A 24,359-nucleotide genomic window follows, 5' to 3' on the forward strand; every position below is an offset into this window, starting at 1 on the left:
ACTGGATGGCAATGTTATCATAGATTATATTGCAGTTATTTAATTAGCATTCATGCTCTGTAGTGGTAATGACAGCAACAAGTGGGCAAACATTGTTTACTTTTAACTGATTTAATTAACTTTGTCCTGTTGTTTGACTTTATGCTGATGTCATTTCTCATCTAAAATCCTGCAAACTCTTTGTCTTAGCTTGTTACTTTCCAAACAAAAACATACTATAAACCAAATTCTAATTGAGGATGAAGTGGCATCTTTGAAAAACCGAATGCTTGAACGAATAATTATGTGTTCAGGAGACAGACAGACAGGCCCTGATAAGAACTGGATCAACGAATGGGGAAAGGCTGTTGTGGCTTCTTTTTGTCTTGACGTGTCAGGAGCAGCTGACTGCATTGTTCTCCTCCAGATTCCCAGCCTGGCTTCTTTCATAATCCTGGTGTCGCTCCTGAAAGACACTGATAATATATAATCTCCTTTCTCACCCCTAACCAGTGATGTTTATTCAGTGCAACCAGCTGTTGCATTGTTGATCATCTTAGAAATTTTATCAGTCACCTAAAGCATTCCTTTTCTGCACATTTGAAATATTTAGCTTCTTTCCTGAGGAGAAATTGAGAAAAGGGGAGTCTCTTTGTTCTACTGCACTGCTCTGTATAATCTTTTTTTACTTTCAGGCTTTTCTTTACTCTACGTTGACCCATATGGACACAGTTATTCATAAAAAAAAGAAACAGATAATAAACAAATGACAAAAGAAGCTTACTCTGATAAATATTCGATTGTTACTAGCCATTAATATTTCATAATGATATAGGTTAGCTCTAAATACTCTTTCAAATGTAATTGTGGTTGTATTAATCATATGATATCATTTAACTAAACTGCCTTTCTTATCATCAAAACTAGGACAAACCAACATACCAGTATTATGATTCTCTTGACCTTAATCTGCTGTCAAACATAAACTACACAGTCTTGGCACATTCAGTCATATAAATATCTCGTATTTGAAATTGGCAGATTAGGGGAACCACACCTCAGTTTAGACAGATGTGCGAGTGTGTGTGAGTTAAAAAGAAACAGTTAAAAACAAGTGTAGTTGCTGCACAGAGGGTCATCATGTCAAGTCTAAAGATACAAATCTGTATCTTTAGATTAAGGTTACCCTAAAATAAATTATGTTTCTAACCTCAGAAAATCCATTTTGTTCCGGTGGACTAATATTTACCATACTTTTTGTGCAGCAGCACAGGACATCATATCTTGTATTGGGCACCATTCTTTCTATGCATTTTTACAATTGTATGTAATTTATATCACCTCAGTGCAAGTTGCTTTTTCTGTGTACTTGCAACTAACATTTCAAGAACCAAACCAAATACAGAAAATGAAATAGAAGCATTTAATCAAAACATTGGCCTTAAATGTGTTATCATAAACAATGGGTAAAATCAGTGTTTTTTCTCAACACACAGCTCACCTTATTATCTTTCAGTTGTGGTTAAAACATTTCACATAACAGTAACATTTCAGGAATTTGAATGGCATAAAAATTTTATAAACTTTTTTAGGATTTCTGGTATCACACTACAGACACCTTTTGTCCCTCCAGCAGGATGTAACATTCCCCTGAAAAGAGTCACAAAAACCAACCCTAAAAACACTTGAGAGCATCTGCATCAGAATGCCTCCCAACACACAAACAGACACACAATGTGCCTGCAGGACCTGCTGATTCATTCTTGGTTCAAGTGAATGTGACTGTCATGCAGAGGCTAGATCACTAGTATTGATTTGTTATCAGATCAGAATTAGTGATTACTGTGTCTTCTCATTGGTCCCTGCAATTGTTTCACCTTAATGTCTCCACACAGAACAGACCTTTTACTAGTGAGCAGTGCCGTGATGCACATTAGTGCTGACAGCAGGCCTCCTGTCAGGCCTCCCTGCCCACTGTTCCCTTGTTCCACCCCCTCTGAGCTCAGTGCATTCACACAGTCACATGCATTGTCCTGGGATGAACTGCAGCAACATGGTGGTCAAGCAGATCTTTTGCAGTCTACAGTTGTTTAGCGTTGTTAAATCCACACCAATAACAGTTTCTATTTTAATAAGCCACCTAGTTCATTTTGGTCTGTGCTTGTGCAGAAGGGGTTTGACCAGCCCTCATGAAATTTGGTTTGCTTTCATAATTGTACAGAAAAGCTTCCCCTATTAAAGCTCACAATTCTGGCATACTGCAAGTAGGGACATGCAGCTGCCTGCACTGTGTATTTGCCAGGATACCCAGATGCATAAAAGGCTGAGTGAATTAGTTAATGACAGCATAAGAAAGTGAAGACATCCGGTGGTTGTGAGATTCACAATGTAATATAAAGTTTTTCATTTCAGGATAAGTGTCTCTCATGATTTTATGTTTGGTAATGAACATGAGCTCTTCACACATACCAGGAATACTGGTGGCAAAAACGTCACACTGCATCTTAATTTTAAACAATCCCCAGGGGGAAAGGACAGACAATGGATCACATGTCTTATACAGTGCAAGCAATACCTCACTTTTTCTCCTTCAGTGCCATGGCAATTACTTTGATGCACAATTTAAAATGATCACACCTATTATAGAGGGTAATGCAAGAGGAGTGTGTCTCATTGATAACAAAGGAGCAGTGTGAGTTATGCCTTCAGGGGCAGCGACTCATCACTTAATGGTGGGTGAATGGTAGGTCTCAGACATTACTATCTAAAACACATCCTTCCAAAGACTTCACAATGTGCTATCCATCATAGAAATTACATCATAAATGGTAAAAAAAAGATTTGAGGGCTTCCTTTACCTGAAATATACAATTCCTTACATCTTGTTTTACATCTTTTATCTCTAAGGTGTCTCATGGACTATCATGGAAATTGTGAATTAGTATTCAATAGTGATGTCCATCTGTCATCTCTCTGTCTGTCACAGTTACAAATGACGGCCTGATCTGAGGTCAGTTTTCTTTTATGCGACCATGTCTGTCAGATAACTGTCACTAGTCTGTCAGCGATACAAATAAATACATACATGAGTAAGGCTTACAGCATTTGGCTCTACACCCAACATAGCGAGGTGTGACTCACGTGTCACGCCTTAATAGCTCATAAGCATAGAGCTTAAACTTGTGTGCATTAAAATTATTTGGATTTCATTGGTGGAAGAATGTCATATTTACTTTTTGGCAAACTTGTTGTGTCACATATTTTTGCAGTTGTTGCATCAGCCAGTTGTTGTTGATTAAGTTTCTCAATGCCATTTTTGTTAACACGGATGAAGAAGAAATGAATGGTGAACATATTTATTGTCTTCAAATTGGCTGAAGTTACACATGCACGCATACATACATATAGGAAAACAAAAGAATGATATTAATTGCACATGCCAAAAACAAATGACTAACACCACAAGACTTTCATTTAATTACTTGACAAAAAATGCTGCAATCAAATTAAAAGCTAATCGACTGTGATTTATGACTGCTGCAAAACGTACCACAAGGACACATTTGCACAATGACACCATTTTGCTACCTCAGATGCATTTGTTAATGTGAACACTTACAATCAGTTCCCCACAGTAAACAGTAAAGATTGTGATTTTCCCATATATCCCAATACATGACTGTTAGGATATTTATGTATGTGCTTTACTCTACATATAGCTTACATAAAGTTAGAAAAATCTTTAAGTGCATTTTGTTATATAAACAAGCTCCTCTTATCAGCTTAATCAGTTCTCAATTTTAATGTATCATTTAAGTACTTTTTTCAGTATAATTTCATTTTATCTCTGCATTGCCACAACTGCATGATTTTTCTGGTATGGTAACTGTAAAAATAGGTTGTATATGACTATGTGTTTTTAAATGTTTTTGACATGTTAATTGCTGAAAGCAAAGCATGGTACAGTCTATTGCATAAGCCCAGTATGTCAAGTTGCAAGAACAAAGAGAAGTCACATTAAATACCTGTAGAAAAGGTTTCACACTCACATTGCTATACTTGTCAAGATATCTATATTACTAAAAATATATATATATCTCATCAACCATTTTACCAATTCAAATCACCACCAGTTCGACTACCTGCCCACTGTTCATCTTTCTCACAATTGTTCACTTGCATTTATCCTCCCAGTCACTTTTCTTTTCATATTGTATCTTCTAAACAGTAACAAAAACAAAAAAATGTAGTTAAAGTATTTGAATAGGGGTTGAAAGGGAGATGAGAGAGAGAGAGATAAAGATTGAGTAAGGACAGGAAAGAGGGAGGGAGTCTGTACAGGGAAACGTCACTGTTGGTTTTGGTTTCACTTGGTCTTCTCAGCTGGAGCGACAGTTACTGGCTCTGTCTGGACCCCAGCATCTGTAGAGTTACGTTTCTGACTCTGAAATTTAAAGGGAGAAAATGGTAAATGTTTGTTTATTACAGTATCTACTGTACTACTCCATTTCCACATCCATGCCAAATCTGAACTCATATATAACCCATTTTAAATTTATTTGCATTTGATTAAAGTATCCTAGAAGCCTTGTTCCTGTTGCTAGTTGTGGGGAACAATTTCTAATTTGAGGTCTTAGTTTTTTCATGGTGGAAATGGTTTCATTTCATGAAACAACAATGCTTGCAACACTGCCTGGAATATGTGTCTTCTGAATCAAGTCTAATATATTAACTTTATGTAATGTATTAAAGGCAAACTGTGCAACACTTGCATCCTTTGCACTCTGATCACTGCACTATTTGTTATTATGTCTATATTGTTTTGTTCATAGTGTGTATATTAGTGTTGTCTACACTGTAGCTTGTGTCTGATTTTATTTTATTATTAATTTATTATTGTGTTATGTTATTTTTGTATGAGTAAGCACATCATGAGCAATGTACAATCCTGAGTCAAATTCCTCGTATGTGTACACATACCTGTCAATAAAGCTAATTCTGATTCTGATTCTGATTCTGACAATTCACAGGATGTGTAACACAATGTGAACTGCACTGTGAAATAGGGCAACACTTTTAGTTGCTTAATGAGTTGCTGCTGCCATCTAGTGGAGATGAAGGTACAACATATTGCAATAAGCAGGGCCAAATTAACCTGAATAAACAGTCAGCAGTGTTTAAGGGAAACATTGCTGACTCACCAGATTTTTAAAGAACAGGTGGATGGAGTTCCTCTTTTCCAATTTCCTGGGCACATTGGCTGCTTCATCCGCAGCTTGGGTGGCCACTGAAGCTGGTTTGCTATCTACAACCGCCTCTGATGACTTGGCTGCCGGTTTGGGTTCCTCCTTGGCTTTAACTGTCGGAGCTGCCTCTGCCGCTGGGGCAGGGGTCGCCTTCTTTGGATCAGCAGGCTGAAAGTGTTGTGGTACATAATGAAAAACAGAATTATTCCAGTCCTGTAGCAGCCGTGGATCCAATGTTTGTATAACAATATGTTTAGATGGACTCTGAGATGACATCAGATGTAAAATTTGAAGCGACATTAAGATGCAAGATGGGGTGGCGATGGTGCAGTGGATAAGACACATGCCTTTGGTGTGAGAGACTTAGTTCAACTCCCCACTGTAACCCATCCACCATTGTGTCCCTGAGCAAGACACGTAACCTGTCATTGCTCCAGAGGCGTGCGACCTCCGACATGTACAGCAATTGCAATTCGCTTTGGATTAAAGCGTCAGCTAAATGAAGTAATGCACCAGCTGTTAGGATCCACTGTGTCTTAGTAGCTCATTATGATCATAGAAGCACTGATGTGTGTTATAATAACAAATGGAGAAAATACTTTTGCCAAAAACATTTTTAATACCAGATGTAATTAATGGAATTACTCCGGTTAATAATATGTCTATTCTCAAGAGGCAATTTTACTGTATTTACCAGTCCAGTTGTTCTCCTGAGGAGTCGAACTCCACTTGTGGAGGCTGCCTGGACTTTTGTTGTCATGTGGTCTAACAGTACCTCAAATTCACATTCATCTGTTACTTTCTGTTTACTAATTCCACCACAATTCATACTCAGAGATTTTCAGACATTTTTAAGACCCATAAAGGCTTGGATGAATCGGTCCTTACTTTAGGCTTGAAGAAAGAAAGGAAAGGTGATTTTGAGGCTGTTTTCTTTTCTTCCTGAACAGGCGGTGGCGGTTCTGGCTTTGCAGCAGCTTCCAGAGTGCTGGCTTTAGAGGGATCCACCTTCTGTTATCAAAACAGCAGAGAAGAAAATACACATCATGAGCCATTTACAAATTAAAGATGTGACCATCATTGAAGCAGAGAGAGTGAGGGCAGGACCTGCCACCTGTGATGTAAAGAAGAGATAAAGGGTGGGTAAATCAGGGATCAGAGCGGAGAAGTAGGCAGAACAATCTGATAAGAACGGTCCTCATAAGAATAAAGAAGCCCACACCATCATGCACAAAAGTCAAGAATGTTATTGTCTGTAAAAAGAAATAGACAAGAAAATAGGAAAGGGAATGTTTCAATCTCCACTGAATATCCTGTGTCCTCCTTTGGAGGAATATGCTTATTATTTGTTTTTTTGACAAGAGATGAGAAAATAGATACCATTTTCATACTTGTTAAATGTGAGATGGTTAACATAGCATAAAGAATGGAGAGCTGGCCTGCAACTGGTCCAAAGGTAATGAAATCTTATTGTTTAACATGTTATATATCATTTGTTCAATCTCAACTGAATCAAAGTGGAAAGTAAATTCAAAAAGTTGTGGTTTTATGGAATATAATGTGCTAGTGAGCTTTAGGGTTGTTGGTGCTTGTTACCCTCAGACAGCCAGATGTACTGTTTTCTCCTGTCCAGCCTTAAGTCTAAGCTAAGCTAAGTGGCTGTTGCCTCATACTTAACAGACAGATTGAGAGTGGTATTGATCTTCTCATCTACCTCTTAGAAAGAAAGCCTATAAGCGTATTTCCCCACAATGTTGAATTCCTTTAATTTACCTCAGCTTCTACCACTGGCGGTGGTGCCTTTTCCACCATCTACAGGGAAGAAGAAATTATTTGTTTTCCCATCTATTTAAATGTTGTATAAAATACAATAAATAATGGGCTGACTCATCTGTCATGATGGAATGTACAACATACAGACATCTGTGATAAGGTGAATTAATTAATCAAAACATGAAAAAACTGTCTCCTTTTTCAAATGCCAAATTTCATGCGTGTTCAGTGAAATGAATAAAAGATAACATTAGGTTTAGCATATTATTTGGTACATCTGTTTCAACATCATGTCAGAGGCGCCTGTAGAGTAAAGAAAATTAAGAATTAATATTCCAGAGCACTTCCTGCTGGTTTACCTGCTCTTTTACAACTGGCTGTGCAACCTCCTCTGCTGTCTCATGAGGTTCAACAATATTTTCTCTCTGAGCAGATGTAAATGAATCAGAACATTGTAAAAACAAAAGAACTGTGCAAAAATAACATGGATATAATCAGAGAATGAGAATATTGTTCCATCCCCTAAAAAGGCAAAACCCCAGAATGGAGAATTTTACTTCCACTAGTGTCTCCTGCAGAGCAAAGCTACTTTTTTATTCTGAAGAGATGCAAACAAAGATGGACATGTGAACATGCTGTAATTTATGTGTATGGCATATCTGTTATGAACATACTGAAAATAATATTTAAAATAAGACCCACTGTGAGAGTTGCTGAAAGACTATTGAAATCCTACATGCAGATTAAAACTTCTACAACTGGTTGTACCTTTACTTCTAGTGCTGGCTGTGGTGCCTCCTTGATTGTCTGCAGGACAGGTAAAGGAATTCTTTTTGTTAGTTACAGTCAACAAGACAGAAAAATAATGTACTCATGAAGAGAAGAAAAGTTTTAATTGTGAAATGCTTAATATGTTAGCATGGCAATGAACTCTGACTAATATGAGCTTTTTGAAGGAATAGTTTGACATTTTGGGAGACATTTACCCGCATTCATGTTGAGAGTTAGATAAGAAGATTAATAACACTGTCCTGTCTCTGAGATAAGGATGGAGCCAAAACCAGGAAGCAATGAGCTTAGCTTAGAATAAAGAAGCAGGGGGAATCGGCTAGCTTGGCTCTCCCCAACACACAATACACCCGGCAGTTCCTGTAAAGCTCATTAATTAAATCTCGTTTGTTTAATCCGTGCACGTGAGTGTAAAAATGATGTTGTGGTTTTATGAGAAGTTGTGCTATAACTTTCTTGGTGACCAGCTGGGCTGTAGAGGTGCTGGTATTGCAGGCATATTTGTAAATTTTGGACATAGCCAAGCTAGATGTTTTGCCCTGTTTCCAATCTTTATGCCAAGCTTAGCTAATTGTCTCCTGGCTCTAGCTTCATATTAAACACAAAGACATGAAAGGGGTGTTGATGTTCTCATCTATAGGCCAGTAAGCAAAGAAGTGTTTTTTCCAAAATGTCTATTTTTAAATTAATTACTAATGCAATTACAATGTCGGGCATCATGGAAATATGGACTGTGGTAGAAACAGTGGTGCTAATAACAGTCTTTTTTCCAGGGAAACCTTTTGACCGAAGTCACACTAATATTGCATGTCTAACTGTGGCATCACATTTTTGAAAGAGCACTACAAAAACCTGATTCTCCTGGATGAATGTCAAAACAGGTTTGCCGCAAGTTCCAATTTGAAAACAGCAATTTGTTCAGTTTCTGCCACCTCCAGACAAATCAGCTGTTGTTCAGTTAGTAACAGGATGAGCTATGGTCAGTTTGAGAATATGATAATCTACTGTACCACTGCTGCAGTCTTGGCGGGGGCATTGGCTCCACTTGCTGAAGCACCCTTGCCTTTGGATGCCTTGATGCCTAGCAGTACCTCAAATTCACATACAGTATGTTTCACACTATGTTATAATCTGACACACCGTGGAACATGCACTCCGTAAAAGTCTACATGAATAACCACCGTTTAAAATAATTATCTCATCTTGCAATGCAGTGCAGTTTGCTTTTTCTTTACCTTTGGTCGGAAGAATTTGCTCAGAGTATCTTTGGCTGATTTTCCTTTTGAGGACTCGGGTTCCTTTGCAGCAGCTTTTGTATCTTCTTTTGATATGGGTTTTACAGGTTTGGCTGCAGGTTCTCCTTTGATTTCCATTTTTGGTGGCTCTGGAGGAGGTGGTGGTGGGATAGACATTCCTTTGGGTGCTACAGGGGGCTCAGATACTTGTGCAACCTATTCAAGAGAGAGCGGGTGTTCAAATAATGGTTTGCCATGGAAAATCATAGGAACTTTAACAGCAAATACAAGATACACAATGACAATTTTAGGTGAGGTGTAATAAGATAAATGCAAAGCAGCAATCGCTTTATTTTAGTTATGTCCAACATAAATAATAAAATGATTTAATTAGTATGTAAAATGCAACAATGGTAAATAAAGTAGAATTTCTGTAAGTTAATTGAATCCAATTGTGCCCAGTAAAAATATCCTTTTTTTAGTGAACTACAAGATATTACACAAATTAAATATGAGCAATGTGCTCACAGTGGTGGTTGCCGCTGGTTGGGTCTCCTTCTGGGACTATTTGGCAACAGAAAAAGGAAGCAGTTAGAGAGATAAAGTTAAACTGAAGCAAACAAATATCTGCAAGAAGCGACCAGGGATATCCTAAATATAAGCTGAAAATGAAATGAAATTTTCCAAATCACTGACCCAATATTTATTATGTAATAAATATATAATCAGCCCCTAACATTACTGAGTTCACTGATACAGCTTTATGAACCAAAATAAGCATATAATAAAATGGATATGGAAAGAAAATCAATTGATAGAATCTCAAAACCCTTCTAAATAAACCCACAGAGGTGCTGTCATGGTCAATTAATTATGTGATGCTTCATGAACATCTTTTCACCTGATCTTTTGTGGCATCAGGAGTAGCTGTTTCCTTTTTGGTTGTTTTAGTGGGAGTCACCTGTGCAACAAGGGAAGGAAAATGGACTGTCTTCAATAACTTGTATTCATTCCACACAAAACATTAGAAGAAAAACAAAATACCTGTCCCTCAAATGTTAAATGCACATGCATGATGTTATTTCACATGGCTGGCAATGACGCTGCAGTGTAAAACGTTCAGAATCAGCGTATATAGTTGATGTAGCAGGAACAGTAAAATAATTATTTTGATAAAACAGAAGCCTTTCATGAATGCAGACATAGGCCTTTATGATAAGCTAACTGAGGCCCACTGAGCTTCCTGACAGAGCACATACAGTACATGCGCTGTCATTGTGATAGCCATTGTGCTCCGGAGATGGCGTAGGCCTGCCCTTGCTCTATCTTCACAAATCTCAACTTCCAACTGCACAGGCCTCCCTTGTGAGCTCACACTATGGGTTGAACAATAGGCCACCACATTCCCGCATGTTCAAAGACTTGATTAGCATGGGGCTAGGGCAATGGTAACTCTTTAAAACGGCATGAATCCAAAAGACAGCACGATGAAGAGGATATACAATAGCTTCTTGTTGTAGGTTTTCCATCAGGCACTGTCATCTTGGCAGATTTAGTTATGCATACTGTTACTGCCATAAAACTGCTTTTTCACATATCTCAACATAGAACAAGAGGAATCATGCTCACACCAATCAAATTTAAACATAACATCTTAAATGTTACATTTATTCACTGATCACTGATCTCCACTTTATCAAGCTAGTTACAAAATATCTTAGCTTCAGTGAGGCTTTAAGCAATAATTAGAACACACAGTAACTACATTTTTGTTGTTTGAGCAGCTGTTTGCTTTTGGAGATAACAAGAGTGGATTTGTTTTTCCACTTTGATTACAGCCATTATTCAAATAATTTTTCCCAAGCAGTCACATTTTACAAGAGAATCAATTAGAAATATCAAGTATGTATATAAACACAGACTGAATTTCTCAAATTGTGCCACTTACTAGTGTTTTGAAGAAGTTCATAACTAGATTCTTTTCTGGGTTACTGTCCTCTTGGTTTTCCAAAGGTTGGCTGTTTCTCTCGTCAGTTTCAGGAGCTTTTTTTCCCTCTGGACCCGGGTCAATAGTCACACGTTCTGGCTCCCTTAATGGTTCAGGTTCTTGCTCTAGGATAGCTGGCTCCTATACACCGTCACAAAGTATTAGCCTTTGAGAATTATGTTAGAGCAGTGGAGCTGATATGCAAGCAGTGAGTGTCTTAATCGCAGCATTGAGATGGGAGCACAATTCCAACCATGCCTCTGCCTACTCAGGGCATTGTCAACAATCACCCTTTTATTAACGTGTGTGTCCCACCCCTCACTCATTGATATTCAACAATGTGTAAGAGTTATGCCCTGAGAAATGTCAGGAAACTCAAACCTTACTGTATCCTTATGATGAGTATGTTTAAAATACAGAACTGACCAACCCTGATTTTCATTTTTCAGTTTATCTGTGTAATTTTCCTTCAGTGTGACCTGATTAAAAATTCATATTCCCTTTAAAACTCTTTATTTTCTGAAAGCAGAAAGAAGTCAGAAAACACTGACCAAATTAATTATGAGCAAAATCATGAATGAGGTATTTTTAAAGCCCTTAAATGAAGTTTTTTAATTTTTGATTTTATTGGAAAATGTTTCAGTATTGTGTTCATGATATATAAACAGATTTGCATTGTAATAAAACAACTCATTTTACAATCCAACAATTACTACCACATGCCACCACATGCCATTGAACAGGTAGACCTATATTTTTCAAAACCTTTTTATGCTGTTCTTCCTTTGCAGCCACATGAATGGTAACAGTAATACCGTCTCCCAGTGAAGACACCTTAAGCTACCAAGCATATACACTGATTGTACAACTGATGTACAAGCTGACTGCAAACTAACAAGTAAACACTGCCATGTCTGTACTTATGCCACAGGTATCTTCAATCATTTCTGCACATTGTGAGTCCAGTGTTGAATTTATTGAGTTTACACTTGATTCAGTCTTTGCCTTCCCTTCAGTCTCTCCCTCTGTGATGATCTCTGGGGCTACCTCCGCTGAAGTCACAAGGTTACATTCAGTTGCAGTATCTTCCATGATGATTTCTTCTACAATGGTCTCAAGAGCGGCGTCAACACACTCTACCACAGGCTCATCTGAAGTGGCAATTTGAGAATCTCCAGAGATCTCCTCAGTGGAAGCTCAACATCACTAACACCCCTAACCACCTCTTCTGTATCTTCATCTTCAACTGTCTCGATGATTACCGTTAGCATTTCGGTTTTTGGTTGTCGCTCAAGAAGACTCACACTATCCTCCAGGGGCTCCACAGAAATGACAGGATTTGAATCAGTTTGTTCTTCCACAGCTACCGCAGAGCGAGCACCTGTCACTTTTATCAGCATCTTCCAACAGAATATCAGCTGGGGTGACGTTCCCATCTACAACTTCCTCCTGGACTGAAACTGAATCTAGTATCTTCTTCAATGTCGCACATGTTGCATCTTCTTCACAAGGGCTTGGATTCTCTTCGACATGTTCCTCTGAAATTACAGGGTTTTGTTTGGGTGCCAAAACATCTTCAGATACTTCATTTCTTTCTTCCAAGTTCTTCAAAACTGCCAACCCCTTTGACTTCTCCTCCAGTAGATGATTCTTGGGCAGTGGTTTCTTCCTCAACACCTTCTGTTACTGCTTGCATTTCATTTGAGAAAGCCTCTATAGCTTCTTCATTCATCTTCTCAGCAGTTGTCACAATTGGCTCCTCTGGACCGGTAAGCCTTGCTTCTTGTTCTCCAAAAAGGGGCACAAAAGTTGTTGCAGTGATGACCTCCTCTCCCACAGGGAGGCCTTTATTCATTGCAGGCTCACAAGGAGTGATGGCACAAAGTTCACATTCTAGAGAGAGGGCATCGATTGCTGTCTCTGGTATCTCGTCAGTATCATCTTCGACGATCGGACTTGGTTCTACTTCTTCAATTGGTTCTAGTCCCACATCAGCTTTCACATCTTCACCAACATCAGCGTTCTCATCTGTAGTAATAACTTCAGGAATAGACTCAGGTTTGACTTCATCATCAGGAGAATTTAAAGAATCTTCAAGAGGTTCCTCAATGGCGATAAGCTCATTGGAAGGAGCCTCAGCTGGGATAAATTCTTCACTTATTGCTGGTACATCCTCGACTGAAACCCCTTTTTGCCCAGATTCCACCTTAACTAGAATTTCTGTCACAAGAGGGACAGACAGTTCTTCTACAGGCATGTCTTGGTATGCAGGTGTAGGATTTGGCTCCTCACAAACAACCCCAGAGATTGTTTCCATCACTACAGTCACTGGCGCTTTATCTAGGGAAGGAACGCCATTTGCTTCCCCGGCCTCAGAGGCGACAGCATTATTCTCAGGTTCTGCAGTTTCAATAAGCACTACATCAGCTGACATGTCTCCAGCTCCTTCACCATTGTCTCCAGTAAATACATGGATACTTGGATCTGACTTGTTTACAGCAGCAAATTCAGCAGATTTAGAAACAGCAGCGAAAACCGCCTTAACACAATCAGCTACCACTTTGGAAAGGCTGGAAGAAACCTCCAATGGCACAGGTTCCTCAGTATTATTATCTTCTGCGACTATTTCATCTTCTATAATTGATTTGTGTAGGTTGGATTCTGGTTCTGCAGCAATTTCTGTCTTTTTCAGATTTTCAGAGTTGTCTGTAACTTCCGTCATCTCTGCTCTGAACACCATATTCTCATACACATTGTTCTTCATGATGATCACTTCCTCAATAATGATCCCAGCCGTCTCGTTGTCTAAGGGTTTCTCATTTGCAGGTTCTTCAACAACCTCCTCAGTAATGTCGACAGCAGATTCATTCAATGAATCTTCTTCAGTTGCTGCTGTCACCATCACGACTACCTCTTCCATTGGGCCCTCAGTAATAGCGGTTGTATCATCACCTTTGTCATCATCGTTGTCATCATCGTCATCATCACCAGTTTGCGTTGAAATATGTGCTTCTGTTTTTCTGTCTGTTTGCGTTGCTTTTTCCGCTCTGTCCTCTCGGTGCTCAGCGATGATCATGGCAGTTTCGTCTCCACTTGAACCTGACTCCTTTATTATGAAAATCAACATTCACGTTTAGATAAAAATACAGTTGTTTTTTGTTTCCGGGACACATAGGACAACCATGTGCTTGATCACACTGTGACTGAGTCAACAGAAAACACTCTACAGTGTAATGCCATATAGTACAACAGTCCCACAGAAGTTACTTGGGAAAAACGTTTTAATTGCTGTTGAGGCTGTGTGAACAGTGTGGCTCACTTAATATATTTTGAAAAACAATTGAACTCTATTGCAGAGAGGAATAAGCTATATCGGATCAGAACACGTTTTAATAGGATCAATTCAATGTTGTTTTGCATGGGATTTGTTGAAAAATATCAAATATTACCAGACTTATATTTTAAAAATGAACACGTAAGGTGCACTCACCGGCTGTGGATCAGTGGCAGGAAGACTTACATCTGTTTGATCTTCATTTGAGGTCGTTTTTTCTTGAACACTCTTGACATCAGCTGGACGTTCTGCTTTCTTTTTGAACATCTTGCCAAAAAGATGGACTTTTACTTCTTTACTTTTCATGACCTCTTCCACCACCTCCTGGACGGTGGTTACAGGGATGTCAGAAATGACTGGAGCGTCCGTCGGTTTACAGTCTGATTCAACAATCTCAGAATCAGGCTCAGTCGTTTCTTTGGCAAGGTTTAAGGAGATGGGCCCGCCATTTTGCTTGACTGTGGTCTCACTGTTAACTACAAAATAGAAGAATCAGTTATCAAAATGTAAACAAAGGGGTTGGCCAGTACAACAAATGCACAAACTAACATGAGACAAATGTTTTATTGCTTAAGATTTTTTTCAGTTATTGGTCAATTATATTTGTATTCTTGATATAGTCAAAATGTTCCAAATTGGGACTTCAAATGAGTTCTGATTTTTTTAATGTGAAGTCCATTCTGCAATAATTAATTTGATCTAATAACTACTTCTGTGAGACTGCTATACCAAAGAGGTTCACTGTTGTCACTACCATTAGATATCACTGTAAATTTGAATGTTAAATTCCTTGCATGCAACATTAACTCAAGCATGATATCAACTTGTGCAAGCCTCCAAGAGGTAAACATGGGCTAGTCAATCAAAAAAGTGACATCATCTTTATTTCCAGCATCATAATTATCTTTTTGGCAAACTCCCAGTAGCATTGTTGTTAATGCAGAGACACCGACCACACCACGACAGGTCAAATAGTTGCTCCTTGTCAATGTCTGAGACTACGCCTATAGTTTACATTGGAAGACTCAAGACGCAGTCCAGCTGGGAGTCACTGTTTACAGAGCATTATACAAGCCCAAATGATTAATCCAACATAGGCATGGAAAGATCAGCTGATTTTGTCTGTAAAACTGAACAAACTTCAGTAAAAATAAGTCAAAACCTAATCTTCTATCATGCTCAGATTCTCCAATATACACATCACCAATGTGTTATTTTACATTTAAGTCATTATATAATATATATCTATATGTAGTATTACTTCCCTGCTATTTATCGTAACAAAAATAAATTCAAAAATCTCACCCACCATCAATCTCCAATCCATTTGATGTGATGTTAGCAGAGAGGCCATTCACTGATCCATTTTCATGCTTCTCAGGACTTGTCTCATTCTATAAAAAATAATGAAGAAATACTGGTCTATGTTGGCTCCACAGTTCAAGACATTATCTACAGTGGGTTAAATTTCAACAGAAACACAGGTTTTGACAGTAAATGGACTGCTGAACAATCCAGCATATTATTAAAACTAGACTTTTTGTCATAAAAGCAACTAAAATCTACCTTTAAATGTGCATCTTATGAATGATTGAGAGGCAGCAAAGTTGTAGATACTACTGGTATGAAATTACAGGTTTGTTGTGTAATTTGTAGAATTTCACGTTACCTTGTTCTTGGAATTCTCGTTTCCCATAGTTTTGCCGGTCGAGACTTACAGACGCATTCAACTGAAAGAAATGAAATAGAAAGAAACCCTGAAATAAAGTTTAGTTATGTTAGTAAATATACACTACAAATAATGACTTAATTAAGTGATTACAAATTGTCAAAACATTATTATCATTCAAGTACCATACCTCGTTATACTTATACAAGTCAAACTAATGATATGCTCCTTATGAGAAATGGATCCACTGCTCCTGACTAACTGTGTACATAGGCTACTGTTAACAGGCTATTTTATGTGTGTTTTAAAATGGGTGGGGCAGTTAGTGATGGTGCTGTTTAGTAAAGGCACATGATTAGCTCATGGTAATCTCTCTGTGAATACTCTGAAAGTATCCCGACAAGGTTAGACTCTAATCACTCACACAAGGCAGTGCAGCACACTTTTATTGACAAAAGTGGCTGGGAAGTAGCAGGATGTGTCAGGATATTGACCTGGCACATTTCCACAATTTCAAAACAAAAATATATATGTTTGCACTTATAACCCTGTTGTATTAACCTGTTTAGTTTGATTTTGAAGTTAAAACTTTAACCATGTTATCATTTAGGTCATTAGCATCATGGATTTTTAAAGATTCAGATTCAGAGTTTTTTGATAATAAGACAATATGCCTTAAAATAGACATGCGCCTTAAAATATCTACTTTATTGCTTTGATATTATTTTTTTTAAAAGATGTTGTTACAGTAGTACCTGCTTTATGATCACAGTAAATCAAGAAATACAAAGAGCTCTGTAATGAAATCATCTGTCTTCAGAGACTTCCACATAGACATGTTTAAATGTCTGTGAGGGCCTGTCAATGCATCAATTAACACATGCCTGTCTGAGAGACAGGGATCAAAGACAAACTGACATTTGTTCCATCCATCCATTTGTCCACCCATTATCTATAACAGCATATCCTTTTCAGGGGAGGAGGGGGGGGGGGGGGGGGGGGGGGGGGGGGGGCTGAAGCTGATCCCAGCTGACACTGGGCGAGAGGCGAAGTACAGACTGGAAAGGTCGCCAGTTTATCACAGGGCTGACTTTAGCTAATTAACCCATTTCTTCCTTCTTCTATTATTATTATCATCTTTACGTTTTGTTTGGTACTTTCGCAGTAAATGTGCTGTACCACCAACACTCAATTTGTTTTATTCCTTATGATTTCTAAGAATTTAAACCTCTTTATGCAAATCAACCAAGCCACAATGTATCAGAATGTGTTTTACTGTTACAATTGCAAAATTAAAATGTGTGTAAAATCTGAAAATGTGTAGTTATTTATTGAATGTATTGTGACATGGCTTGGAATCCATGAACACAATGTCCCAATTGTTGCCTTTAGCCTGCACATTGAGGTGGGAGTTGGATTCCCCTGTTTGCATTGTACACTTCTGACTTCATGCAGGGCCTGCAGCTGAGAGACCTCAAGCAAAGTCTTTATGATGTACCAACGCACGCCACTGATTTAAAGACTAGTTAGAAGAAACTGCATATCAATATTCATTCAACCCAGTTCAAAACAATGTGATTCTCATGAGACTGCATAGATGCAAATAGTGTGTAACAACACATCCCTATCTGTGATGTGAAAGGTCTACAGTCCACTAGATTCGTTGACATATTTTGAAGCTAGTCTAAATGGGAATAATATAGTACCCTAGCTTTGCAGATGTATAAAGTAAATATTTGAACTTGGGTGTAGTACTGTTAGCTTTAGAAATATTTACAGAGCAGAAGTTCCGGTTAATATAAAAACTACTCAGAGATATTGTAAGCAAGTTTGCACATTTCTTGAGATAGATCATTAATAATAGAATATATAAAAATATCAAACCAAGTTGAAATTGATTTAAAAAAACAAAAAAGTATTAGCTTAGTGAGTGTGTGGCTGTTGTTGATGCCACATCACATGACCTTGTATATTTTAAAAAGAGGTGAGCGGAAGGGGGGCAAATAGAATATGCTATTAAATGGACAAAACGTACAAAAGTAAGCATTTTACTTTTATTATTTTTATTTTTATTTTTTTAATACCTTCTGTCACGCTGTAGAGTTTCGGGTCCCGCTAGATGGCGGTATAGCTGCAGCATCATGTTGAGTCCCACTGTCTTTGTGCAGTCGAGGAAGCCAAGATGGCAGCCACCATGAAGGGAACTGTAGTAAGTTTAAACTGAAAAGAAATTCTACTTTGTTTTCGAGGCACGCTGTTGCTGTTTCATCTGGAGATGCAAATAAAAACAGTAGAGATGTATGAGGGTGGGAGTGGGACAATTACTGGTGCCAGTGATATTTAAAATGTTGGTCACACCCTCGTGTAGCTTATGTCAATTACCGTTGTAGTAGCTAGCTAACGTTACCGTTAAATGTTATCTAAGTTAGATGGATTTATACTATGATTAGGTAACAGGGAGAGTGCACCAGCCTAAAATTATGATAATAATTATGACTGCTAGCTAAACGAGGGTTATAATAGTCGACAACGTTGAAGGAGCACCACTCAAGCCGCCGTCTGTAGCTTGCTCGCTAATTTGACCATTCATATTAAGCTAAAACTAGTGAACCATCAAGGTTAGCTCTGTTCCGCTCATGATATTTAACCTATTTTCTCTCTTTTGCAGGCGGTTGAAGATGTTAATGTCACTTTTGAAGACCAGCAGAAGATCAATAAATTCGCCAGGAACACGAGTCGGATGACTGAGCTGAAAAATGAAATAGAGGCAAAGAAAGTAAGTCACATCACTGCGGGGACAGACATTTTGAAATATTTTGAACAATCCTGGGGTTTGGAGATCAGTTGTGTTCAGACTTGACTAACACGTCTGAGTTACTGTGACTCTTAACTGACTGACATAAGATAATATATTACACTCAGTTGCACGTTTTATTAAAACAAATGCAGTCCTACTAACTTTCATGAGGATGGAAATGTTCTGTTTTGTATTGGGGCTGTTTTGAAGAGGTGCTGAGTTAACCTAATGAACGTTTTGGAGGATGTAGTTTGTGGTGCGGTTGATTGTTATATGAGTAATATTTAATTACTTAAACCTACCTAGTCTACACCTCTGTACTTTAACATGGCACAATCCATCTGAGCCATAAAGCACAGCATTTGTAAACAGTTAATGATTACACTGGAAGTTTGTTCAGATGAGTCACAGTTACTTGTGGTCTGAAGGGCAGGGCAGCTGCTAAATTTCTAAAATTAATTTAGTTGACAGCCCTAATTGTGACTGTAATAGTCTGCTAATGTTTCCTTGCAGAAATTGCTGCAGAATTTACAGGATGCCAGTGATGACTTAATGATGTTAGACGACGACACTCTACTGATCCCTTATCAAATTGGCGATGTCTTTGTCAGTCACTCCCAGGAGGAAACACAAGAGATGCTGGAGGCTGCAAAGGTATATTATTACCTTTTCATTCACTTCCGAATTGTAATTGTCAATAAAATATCCTCATTAAGCCAAAGTCATCAAGACAAAAGACTGTGGAGGAGAATTTTAATATACAATGACAGATATAGAAGGTACTGGATGAGTGATTAGCCTCTAGAAAAATGGCTTTGTCATTTTTTAAAAAAATCACTTTGAGTTTAATCAGTTCCCTCGTATATTTTTCTTATTAAAAGTAAAGAGTAAAACGTTTGTTCTTATTTAAAACAACAAAATGTCTGTTCAGACTGTTGTCAAACATTTTCTTGATCATGATCATCTTTTATCTAATTTCTTTGACGGCAAATTACATTGTCACCCATTCAAGCAAAAGAGAGTGACACATTGCCTTGTCTTTTATTTAAACTAATACATTAATTTAAGTTGTACTGAATAGAAATATCAAGAATGATCTTTTTATAACCTAGTTGAATAGAACAAAGAGCCAGACTACACTCTTTGTATAAAGTTATATTGAGTTTATTTTGCACAAATTCCCATCTCTGTGTAGGATTATAGCAATATAAAGGCAGTAAAAACATTGATATGCTGGAAAACCATTTCTGGCCCTCTTTTATCAGTGAAATTCTCAAAGTTTACTAAGTTTTCTGAGTTTTTAAAACAGGATTTACTAGTGTTTTTGAAAGCCTCTATGATTTATTAGACTGTGTTTTAGATCAGTGAGTAGCTGCTGATTAGAAACATAATAAGGTTGAGTTGAGTAAGTATTCATGTAATGTTTCTGCAACAGAATCATTTTTGAAATGACAGAAATTGTCCCCGTTATGCTGAAGGACTGGATTCCATTGAAAATCAGTTAGTTCAGACGCGGCTAAGGTCAACGTTTTCACATGCTTCATGTGCCCATTCACAGACCATATTGAAATAAATTTCTCCTACTTGTGCTTTCATTCAGAGAGCTGTCATAGTGGTCCAAAAGAAATTCTGATGTTGTACTAAGAAATAAAATGGTCAAGGTGCACACAAAACTCAAAACCTATTCAAACTCTTAACTGAGCACATGTTTTGACAAATGTGATTGTAGTGTAGTTCATAATTACTTTTAGTGCCTGGGCAGATACTGTTCACTGCCCATTCATTTAGACTTAACCGCTGAGCTGCTTTAAATCACAAACACACAAGCTGGAACAGATTTTGTAGGTGAACAACTTGTTGCCAACATGATTACATTTTCAGTTCAATCAAATGCATTCATTTCCAAAATGTATTCACATTTGGAAATTGCTGTTTAGACCAATAAATAGGCCTACATTACAAATCATAAAATGTTTCATTATCATCATTATGGATTGCATTTTTTTTAACAAGTTCACTGGTCAGTACACATGCTTGTATGTTACAAGTGCAATTTATTTTAGCAAATTTTCATTGCCATCGGTAAACAATGTTTCTTGACCTGGTGCTCTGTCCAAAAAAATCATTGTAATTTCTGCCTGCCAAGAATGCCCAAGGCAGGTGAACGCTCTCATTTTAATACATTGAAGAAATACAAAGTTTTGAGACCTGTGTCAGATATAGATGCCAATTTTTAAGGGAGTGTTCAACATCTTGGCAAGACTTTAATAGAAAGAAATCACAAGTACAGTGTTAATGTCATATGCGCCCACAAACGTGTTTTAAGAAATAGATCAACATTTTAGGAAATTCACTTTCTTGCAGAGAGTTAGATGAGAAGATTAATACCACTATCATGTCTGTATGGTAAATATGAAGCCACAGCTGGTTAGCTTAGCATAAAGACTGGGAACAAGGGGTAAAATCAGCTAGCCACTAACCACCTAAGCTCACTAATTAATGTCTTTGTTTTATCCATACAAAAAACTGTTAAAATGAGAAATGTGGTTTTACAGAGGGTTTTGTGCTGGACTATTTTTCTTGGCCAGTCGCAGTGACTTCCTGGAGTCTCCGCTGGTTGCCTGGCAACAAGACTCAAGAAGTGGGAGCGGTATCAATGACATCTAACTATCAGCAAGAAAACAAATTGGCATAATTCACAAAATGTAAAACGGTACGGTGTAGTGATAGTTGGTCCAGAGCATTAGAACAGTGAGAAACGGTCCAAAGCAGTTCATCAGGACAAGGCAGCGCAACCAACACCACTCCCCCAGGCTGGCTCAGACCTCTGTGTCAGAAGGCATTGTTTAGCCAGATGGCTGTGACAAAGGGGTGCTTTAGACGTTGACCGAGAGGGACTTTAGATTAGAGCCTGTCCTCCCCTTTGTCACTTCCAGGATCTTCCTGTTTGTCCTTGTGTTTGCTGCTTCTTCATCACACAACAAAGCATGCTCTGCAGGTCTGTACTGATTGATGTGGAGCAAGTTGCTACACACACTGAATGACAAACGTGTTGAGAACGGCTCACTTTTCAACTCATAATATCTGCTGATTATAATTTAGTACACATTTATATACATTGTCATTTAAAGTGTTTTCATTCCTCATCAAATTTTCTCCTTTTAGAATGTGTTTTAAGTGAGTTCAGCTTGGAGTAATATCTTAAAACCGGTTCATGGAAATGTCTTTAGCCCGTTGTTGCTTGCCTCATGTGGGGAAATTGTAGTGGTTGTCATGTAATTGAAGTTTCCATGTTCTGTAATCAGGAAGCACTGGAGCAGGAGGTCACAGGCCTAGAGGAACGAGTGTCAGCAATACAGCAATTGTTGAGTGATCTGAAGGTCCAGCTCTATGCCAAGTTTGGTAACAACATTAACCTGGAGGCAGATGAAAGCTGAGCGGTGAAATGGACATTGACAGCTGCCCCAACGTGGACTTTTTCATGCAGCTCTCGTATCAGATCCACAGTGCATTTGTCAAACAAAGCATCAAATACGACTCGGCATGAACTGCTTAGATTTGTTTTGGCTTTTGTCTACACACATGACATGAGTCTTCGTTTTAGCTTTGGCAAACAGTTTCACAAGGACAACAAAGGTAAAGGTTTGGAGATTAAATAAATGCACATAATGTCTGACGTATTTTAATTGGTCCCTTGTTTAATGCTCATGGTTTTGTTTTTATTCTGTTAACTGTCGAACTGAAGTAAAAAATGAGGAACAAAACTCTGTTTGACTAAACTAAAGGTCAGATGAAATTAACAAAATGTCTTTGACACATCAGTGTATTGTGTGGTCTCTGCATGAAGTCTTTTAAAAGTATTGAATCTGCTTGACATTTATTCTGAACTTACCTCATCAAATCAAGTTGATTAAATTAGTACCCTCTGTTGCTGAACTACACATTTAGTGTCTTCCACAAATGGAAAACTGAAATATTTTGAGCTTTCAATCAAAAAAGGAGTGATAAACTGAGCTAACATGCATCCAAAAGACTTGAGGTACCTCTTCTTGAACTGTGGCCACATTCTTTTAAAAACAAACAAATCGTTTTTGGGACTGGGGCGGTTGAAATCATCTAAGAAGTTGCCTCTTTGCTGGAAATACTAACATCTTAAACATGACGAGGCAACATTTGTAAGCAGTCGCAAGCTTTTCCTTGCCGCTGTCGCATTGTGCTTGCTCAAGGTGGGAATTGCTGGGTCTGTAAATAATATAATAAAGAGTTCGGTCTAGACGTGCACTGTATGAAGAGTGCAATGAGATAACTTCAGTCATGAATTGGCGCTATATAAATAAAATTTTATTGACCAACAATTGCAGGTACTCAAAATATATTTATTATTTAGACATGTACAGTACTGTGCAAGAGTTTTAGGCAAGATTGGAAAAAATGCTATAAAGTAATACTTTGAAAAATAGACTATATTATATTTATCAATTAACAAAAAGTGAATGGAAAAAATCTAAGTCAAATCAATATTTGGTTTGACCACCTTTTGCCTTCAAAACAGCAACAATTTTTCTAGGTACACTTGCACATAGTTTTTGAAGGAACTCGGCTGGAAGGTTAGCCAAAAAATTACTATCCACAGTTCTTCTGTGAATTTAGGCAGCCTCAGTCGCTTCTCTCCCTTCATGTTATCCCAGACAGACTCTGATGTTGAGATCAGGGCTCTGCGGGGGCCATACCATAACTTCTAGGACTCCCAGAGCACTGTTCCTGTGTTTTTGTGCATAAAGTGGCTAAGCCTTGTTTCCATGTCGGAGGTATGGCCGCAAGTCTTCCGTTAAGGCCACTTCCTACGAAACTTTTCCAGACAGTAGATGGGTATACAAGGGTCCTTTTGCGAAGGGAAGTGAGCATGATGTATGTTTTATCTGCTGCAGTAAGTTTCTTTGGCCAATCGCTGCGTCTATTTAATAATGCCCGTTTCTTTGTGCTTCTTCAAAAGAGCTTGGGCTGAACATTTGGAAACTCCTTGAAATGTCTGCCTAGAGACCTTGCTGATTCAGTGTAACTGTCTTGTTTCTATGGTATATGACTTTTGACAGCAAACTGTCTTCTGCAACCTCACCTTGTTTGCTGAGTTTGGCTGTTCCACACCCAGTTGTATTGCTCCTACACAACTGTTTCTGTTTCACTTAATCATTGTGTTATAACCTAAACGTAGAATTGGTGATGAACAGCACCTGTTTGGTATAATTGTTTAATCATACACCTGATGAAATGCCTCCCAAATACCTGACTTTGTGCAAGTGTAATTAGAAGAATTGATAAGGTGGTCACACCAAGTATTCACTCACTTTGCATTTTCTTAATTTAAATATAATCTATTAACATGTCTATTTTTAAAATCATTCTTTACAGCCTTTTCTTCACACCAGCCTAAAACACTTAAACAATATTGTTTGTGTGAATTACAACTAACAGATATGCAATACAAATGCCAGAAAAGACTAGAAGAGAGAAGGTAACAATATACATAATTCAAGTAGTTTGGCTCATTAA

General features: G+C 38.0%; 2 protein-coding genes across 4 annotated transcripts; one reads left to right on the forward strand and one right to left on the reverse strand.

Annotated features, from left to right (window-relative positions):
- Nucleotides 1-3,319: 3,319 nt before the first annotated feature.
- Nucleotides 3,320-18,339, reverse strand: bcas1 (brain enriched myelin associated protein 1). Of its 3 annotated transcripts, none has more exons than XM_046057271.1 (14): nt 18,097-18,339; nt 16,013-16,073; nt 15,653-15,737; nt 14,530-14,819; nt 10,971-11,150; nt 9,924-9,983; nt 9,551-9,586; nt 9,023-9,238; nt 7,767-7,805; nt 7,358-7,423; nt 6,999-7,037; nt 6,114-6,236; nt 5,181-5,393; nt 3,320-4,423 (listed from the first exon to the last, which is right to left on the reverse strand). In XM_046057271.1, the coding sequence occupies exons 2-14, from the start codon at nt 16,037-16,039 to the stop codon at nt 4,346-4,348; spliced, it is 1,452 nt and encodes a 483-aa protein (XP_045913227.1). In that variant the 5' UTR covers nt 16,040-16,073; nt 18,097-18,339; the 3' UTR covers nt 3,320-4,345. The 3 variants fall into 3 exon arrangements, with proteins under 3 accessions (XP_045913227.1, XP_045913226.1, XP_045913228.1); XM_046057270.1 differs by having other exon boundaries at nt 14,500-14,819; XM_046057272.1 differs by lacking the exons at nt 6,999-7,037; nt 7,358-7,423; nt 7,767-7,805 and having other exon boundaries at nt 14,500-14,819.
- pfdn4 (prefoldin subunit 4) lies at nt 18,118-22,489 on the forward strand. Its single transcript, XM_046057273.1, has 4 exons — nt 18,118-18,221; nt 18,681-18,788; nt 19,323-19,463; nt 22,115-22,489. Exons 1-4 carry the CDS (start codon nt 18,195-18,197, stop codon nt 22,244-22,246), a joined length of 408 nt encoding a protein of 135 aa, XP_045913229.1. The 5' UTR covers nt 18,118-18,194; the 3' UTR covers nt 22,247-22,489.
- Nucleotides 22,490-24,359: the final 1,870 nt, after the last annotated feature.

The sequence above is a fragment of the Micropterus dolomieu genome, linkage group LG08 (assembly GCF_021292245.1).
Source record: "Micropterus dolomieu isolate WLL.071019.BEF.003 ecotype Adirondacks linkage group LG08, ASM2129224v1, whole genome shotgun sequence".
Lineage (NCBI taxonomy): Eukaryota > Metazoa > Chordata > Actinopteri > Centrarchiformes > Centrarchidae > Micropterus > Micropterus dolomieu.

Coding starts and splice junctions, on each gene's coding strand:
- pfdn4 (XM_046057273.1), top strand. CDS start 18,195: ATGGCAGCCACCATGAAGGGAACTGTA. Junction 18,222..18,680: donor CCACCATGAAGGGAACTGTA/GTAAGTTTAAAC, acceptor TCTCTTTTGCAG/GCGGTTGAAGATGTTAATGT. Junction 18,789..19,322: donor ATGAAATAGAGGCAAAGAAA/GTAAGTCACATC, acceptor GTTTCCTTGCAG/AAATTGCTGCAGAATTTACA.
- bcas1 (XM_046057270.1), bottom strand. CDS start 16,039: ATGGGAAACGAGAATTCCAAGAACAAG. Junction 14,820..15,652: donor AAATGGATTGGAGATTGATG/GTGGGTGAGATT, acceptor TCTATTTTGTAG/TTAACAGTGAGACCACAGTC. Junction 9,239..9,550: donor AACCAGCGGCAACCACCACT/GTGAGCACATTG, acceptor TCTCTTGAATAG/GTTGCACAAGTATCTGAGCC.